This window comes from Phoca vitulina, unplaced genomic scaffold (assembly GCF_004348235.1).
Source record: "Phoca vitulina isolate PV1807 unplaced genomic scaffold, GSC_HSeal_1.0 scaffold8, whole genome shotgun sequence".
Taxonomy (NCBI): Eukaryota; Metazoa; Chordata; class Mammalia; order Carnivora; family Phocidae; genus Phoca; species Phoca vitulina.
Genome location: NW_022589711.1, coordinates 73,684,906 through 73,691,533, shown reverse-complemented (window position 1 = coordinate 73,691,533; position 6,628 = coordinate 73,684,906). Strand labels below are relative to the sequence as shown.

Sequence of the window (6,628 nt, the reverse complement as noted above, 5' to 3'; positions counted from 1 at the left end):
AGTTTGTTTCTCAGAGTCCATAGTCTCTCATGGTTCATCTCCCCCTCTGATTTCCCCCCCTTCATTCTTTCCCTCCTGCTATCTTCTTCTTTTTTATTTGTTTCAGAGGTACAGGTCTGTGATTCAATAGTCTTACACAATTCACAGTGCTCACCATAGCACATACCCTCCCCAAAAACACCTTTTTAAATTTAAATTTTTGTTGAATGAATAAATAGTCAAATTTACCTGATTTATTTGGAAAACATCTTCAAGGTATTTCACTACATAGCAATCCGGGTAAGTGAAATAATGTTATATAAAAAGAGTAACAATATATGTTCAGCTCCCAACATGGGCATTCTCCCCATACTTTTCTCTAAGGTTAGCCTCCTAATGTGATTTCCCCAGTAGGCAATGAAATTCCCAGGACTATCCTCAAAACAGCATCAAGTAGCAACTTTTGCCTTCACAGACTGGAGGGCAACACAAAGGACTAACATGAATATGGAAAATACATAGTTCTCTATCGGTGTTTAACTTTAAAATATATACATAAAGGAACCCCTGTGTTTAAAGAGACCTCTCAAGGATTCATTGTCACTTGCTATGCTCTTTGATTCACACCTGTTATAAAATTCACTTCCATTAACTTTTAGAGATAAATGTGTCTTCCACAACTTGAGATTCACTAGCAACTTAAATACCATTTTATTATTTCTGGCTTACCAAACTTTCCTCCCCTGCAATCAAAGCTAGAAAATGTGATGCTGGTAGGATATAACAACAGTGTATGATACAAAGTATATATTCAAAGTATTAATTCTCTCTTCCCTATCAATTCTACACTTAGAATTACATGAGAATCCCATCTACAAAGATGACATTCTTCTTTTTTAAGATATAGAAGACATTGATTTTAATGACATTAATATGGAATAGGAAAATACAATGTTTAGAAAGCATACGCTATGTTGCATTGCTTTTAGTAAGCATGATTTGACCCATATCATATCTGTCTCTGGATAACAATAAGCCATATCACAGCACAGTCTGTCTTTTGAAATTGATTGTGTATGTATGTGTGTGTGTGTGATGTGTATGACAGAGAGAGAGAGGGAGAGAGACACGAAGGAGAGGAAAAGAGATGGGGAGGGAGGGAGGGAGAGGAGAGAATCAGACCTCTATAAATCCTGAAGGACGTATCCATGTCTCATTCTTCTTTGTATCTTCCAGACCAGCTAGCCTGTGCCTAGCTCACTGAGCGATAACTCAGAAAATATGCTGAAAAAAACCACTGGATGGAAAATTCCTACTATGAGCTCACAGGGGGGTAATTAGACTCTTTACCCTTAAAGTGGAATGCCTTTAAATTCTACATTACTTCTATATTAACAATTACATTCACTTTTATAGACATTAATTTTCATTTCTATAACTGTCCAGTTATACAAACCTTCCTGAGACAGGAGAGTAACAGGTGGTTGTTTTTTTTGTTTTTTTTTCCCTCATGATTTCTGCCAGGAAGCTCTAAATGTTGAGTAGCTGCTCACAAGTAAGTAACTTTGGTAAATACTGATATGAATAAGGTCTATTTTATGTTTTGTGGTTATTATGACTTGTGTCATCAGCATCCTTGAGAGTTATCAATATTTATGTTGAGGTAACATGTAAAAATTGAAATCTTCCAGTGATCTTTCTAAATATAGATCTGATCATCGCCTTCCTTTTGCCTACAAGATATTAAAATATTTAACCCATTACACAAGGTCCTTGGTTTTCACTTTTATCCTCAGGTCCTTAAGAGCAGGATCCTAGTGTATTCATCTGTGTAATGTACTGCCTAGCACAGACCCTGCCTTCTAAAAGGTATTCAATAAATATTTGTTGAATACAATGAACGAAATCTATGACAAATCAGTGCACTGTTAAATGTAACCGGCATAATATGTCATATCTATATTTAGGCATATTTATTGTTTAAGTACTAGAATTTTTAAACCATCTGACAGGGTTTGAGGTTGAGCATTTCACAGAACAATGATTATATGAGGAAAAATAAAAGCTTCTACTATGTAGGAGGAAAAGTAAAAACCTGAGAGATAAGCTTTTTTAAATGATAATGGGTGAGGACAAATAAAAGACTAATTTAAAAAAACATGAAAAGAAAACATTAGAGATTTCTATTTATAAACTATATAGAAATAATACTGAAACCATGCGTTCATTTGAAACCACAATAGATTAAAAATACTGTCTAATTTTTAAATATCAAGTTCACAGATAAAATGCATGATCTAAAAACTCTAATCAAGCTAATGTCTCAGGAACTATATTAAAACACAGTTTAGCAAAATAGAACCCAGATTAACACTCAGTAAAATAATTTTAAGATATATGTAAAGACTGTACATAATAGAATTTTAGAAATTAATATAAATCATCCTAAATCCTAGATAATTAAACATGTTTTAAATGTCTTTGTGTTGAAACATTTTATAAATACACTACAAGTAAAGCATTTTAAAAAAGGCATACCTGCAAAAGAGTTGTTCTATGGAGCTTCAGTGCCCCCTTCTGGTGAATTTTAGCAAAGCAACCCAAACAATAATCTTCTCCACATTCAAGGCATACCTTAAAAGACATTAAAATATCACACAATCTTTAATAATATGACTTTGAGAAATCTTTTGCATAAAGAAGTCATCGTTCTCATCTTTATTTCTCCATTTACATGCCATATGTCATCAGAATTGAGAAGCCCAAGGAAACTGGAACAACAATTTGACCCGAAAAACTAACTTGTAAACACTAACAACTCTCATATCAAAATAAATTTAATAGCTTAAAGAAAGTAGCTTTTAGATATATATGTGTTAGATGCATATATGTATCTACAATTCCGAATAAATCATAAAAAACCAGCAACTTCAGACCAAACTTCTTGACCTGGTAAAAACTAAGCAGCATTATCTCTGGTTCAAAACTACTTCATTCTTATGAGTTCTTTAATTTTTCTCTATTGATTTACATGGCACAATGCATATACTATTTGTCTCTAAAAATCCCCACTTCTTTCACTGGCACTAATTCAGTGGTGATTCTCAAAATATGGTGTGAGAATTATTCTTAGAAGATTCCTCAAAGGAAAGAAAGTATAAGAAGAAGAACTGGATGGAACCACATCAACATGTGAGCAATTTTTATGACTGGCGAAATGATTATGGACAAGCTTGTATTTATCTTTCAAATTCTCTATGGTGCCAAAATGCAATTTTTTTTAAATTTGTGGATAAATTGATGGGATATACCTGTACCTATGATGGCGCCGAGCAAGACTGAAAGTAAAAAGAAAGAAAAAATGGAATTTTTACTGCAAGTGAAATTACTACATGTAGTTGTACAGCCACTTTAACACCCTTTACAACATGAGAAAAAGCAGCCCAAATGGCTAAGACCTCTAATTTTCTTGAGTTTGGCCTAGGTTAAGAACACCAGCAGCACAAATAAGAAAGTGCAGGGTCTGGAGAGATGACGTCAGAAAGCCTGTGTCACAGAGCCCACATTCCCTTTGATCCTTTTTCATTTCCTTTCCCTCCACTTCGCATGCCCACCACCATTCTTCCCCTCCTCCCACTCTCCTCCTGTCAAGGAATCCTATGCAGAAAGCAGCTGGGGCAGACTGGGAAGAGGTTGACCAAGCTCTTCTACCCCACACTGGGGAGTGACTGACTGAAATGTGCGATACAGTGACGAATCCCAAACTGCACTGTGCATATGAATCCCCTGGAGTTGTGTTACAGTGAAGACTGATTCAGGAAGTCCAGAATGGGGACCTAGATCCTGCACTCTAACAAGCTCCCAGGTAACGTCCACGCAGCTGCTGGTGTGCAGACCACACACCAAGTAACAGGCACCAGAACGTATAGGGTATAGAAAAGTAGAGTGAACGCTTATTAAAAACCCAACAGGAGTCCATTAATTTTTAAAAATTGTATTATAAGTCTCCATGTGATGACAGTTGCCTGCAATAATGTGGCCAGGTTTATTAAATATAAGATGATTAGGACAAAACCGACAACAACTACCAAAGGTAAAAAGAGTAAGACATTTTATATAACTAATGAAACTAAAAAGAAAGGCTGGAATCACATAACAATAACAATATCCACAACATTTACCGAACACTTACTCACTGTTCTAAGAGCTTCCCATCACTGAATCCTCGCAACAAGCTTGTAAGATTAACATGATCATTGTATATCCATTGTGAAGAGGAAGTAACAAAGGAACATAATGATTGGGAATGTGCCCAGTCACACAGCTAATGGAGCCAGGATTTTAATCCCACAGTCTGGCTCAAAGCTCAAGCTCTAGCCCATGACCCAAATTACTAAAAATCACATTGACCATTAATTGCAGCACTAATCATTTATTGAAAAACCTTGATAAAATCTGCAGTAAGATAAAACCCAATGTGTCAAATGACTGCATGGGAGGTATTTATCAAAATCCAAATGTATTTTTTTCAAATGTGATTAGCTATACAGAACTGGATTTTTTGTTTAAGTGAAAGAAAAATAAACACTGTCCCTAATATCAGAACTAGTCCTACCCTTTCAACTCATGTTTCAAGAACAGCCTCTTACAGAAATGATGATTAAAACATTATCTAGATCCATAATTTTTAAGTGCACAAATACAAAGTTATAATTTCGCATATATACATGGCAGTACTATTGTATTAATGTATATTTCAAAATGTATTCTGCATAATTTTTATTTAACATATCTGCTAGTATTTTAATAAATTTCTCAGACATATTTGGCACTGTCTTTACAATGTAATATAGAAGACTGAAAATCAGTTTGAACATCGAATTCTAAGCCAAGTATTTGTTAACAACAGATTTTTAATGAAAGTAGCCAAATGGATGTTGTAGACTGGAAGATCAAAGCTGGAATTGCAGAGTAAGCTTATATATTTTGTTATACAAGCATATTTGGATTTAAATTGGGTTAAAATGACCTCCAACTGGAAAATCTTTTTAGGCAGTTTGTATAACTGGCAGAAACGTACTAAAAATGTAGATAAGGACTCCATTCCACCACAGATGCTTCTTCAATGATGGAATACCCAAGTGCAGTTTTAGCAAATATCTTTTTAATTTAATCAAGCCTAGATCAGTTGTGCTAAGTCTTCAGAATCCCTTTGAGTTTAATTAAATTATCTACATTTGCCAAATTAATATGTAATTTTTAATGATGCATTTCACTTTTGCCATGTACAAACAGCCTTAAAGCTACTGGAGTTTCTTTTAAAAATAAGGAATTTGGAGATTTGGGGTTTTATTTTTACCATCAATGTATGTGAATGCATCAGGAGATATGAAAATGTGCCAACAACAAAACACACAATTTACTGTCTCCTCTCCATGTGCCAGGTACAATGCTAACTACTTCATATACATTAAACATTATTCTCAATAACTCTGAGGTATAGACTACCATTATCTATATTATCCCATTGTTAACAAATGAGAAAACAGAAATACAGAGAAATTAAACCATTTGCTAAAGGTCACATAGCTAATAAAAGGTAAAGTCAAGATTCAAACCTCCAAAATGCAAAGTACCCCCTACCTCCCACATACAGTTTACCCTGATGAAGGCCCTATCATACCATATAAGAAGGTTTACTCTCACTACATAACAAACATTACCATCTAGAATGATGGATGCTGAGAATACGAGATAACCTTAAGTTTACCATCACCATGGTCTATTTCATTAGATGTGCCTAACTTGAATTTTTAAATAACTTATTATGGTACTTGACAAATATCATGGGACATTACTTTCACTTCAAATCGAACAACATACTTTCTTAAAATCTTAGTAAAATTCTTTAAGAATGTGTAGGGTCTAAGTCCTGGCTTCTATTTCTAACAGTTTTCAGGCAAATCAGCCTTTTAATCACTGCACACATCATCATTCTTATCTGCTTTCCGGACAAGGCATGTGCCATTTATCTTGTCTGGGATGTCCTCTTCTTGCTTTTCCTTCTCTTTGGAAAAACAGATCCTTTATTTTCAGGTCAAGTTTATCTACCTACGTATGCCATATTGTTCAAATTTCATGGTCTTTAAACAGTGCTCAACATAGAACAGGATTCACAAGAAATACTGACAGCTCCTACATAAATACTTTGTTCAGATCATGAACGGTGGACCTCAACAATTCAATTCAGCCAGTAAGTCCCTTTTAGCTTTCACACTTCCAACTTCAGGAATATTAACATTGTTTGCATTTTTTAAAGACTTCTGGATAGGTATAATTTGTGAAGATTTCTTAAATTATTGTCCATCATTACATCAAATAAGAAAATAGTGTGATGTAATAGTAAGAGCACTGTACCAAGAGCCAGGGTTTTATATTTAATATTGCTATCAGCTCTTTATTAGACTTACAGTATTCTAACTCTCTTAGACCAGCGAAAACTGCCATGAAATAAGGATAGTAATAGAGTCTCAAATCAGAAATGATGATGGCCAAATTCTCTGAAACTAAAAAATATCATTATAGTAATCTACAAATATTAGTTATAATCATTAAATTCTTTGGGGGAAACTGCGTGTCAAGTGTGTGT

General features: G+C 34.4%; 1 protein-coding gene across 5 annotated transcripts in view; it reads right to left on the bottom strand.

The window, feature by feature from the left end:
• ZBBX (zinc finger B-box domain containing) overlaps nucleotides 1-6,628 on the bottom strand; it is a 121,548-nt gene that overhangs the window by 90,678 nt on the left and 24,242 nt on the right. For all 5 annotated transcript variants that reach the window (XR_004299854.1, XM_032407277.1, XM_032407281.1 and 2 more), the window contains one exon: nucleotides 2,518-2,613. Coding sequence is in view for 4 of the 5 variants with exons in the window: in XM_032407277.1 (XP_032263168.1) it covers nucleotides 2,518-2,613 (96 nt within the window). In the remaining variant the exon portion in view is untranslated. The remainder of the gene's footprint in view (nucleotides 1-2,517; nucleotides 2,614-6,628) is intronic.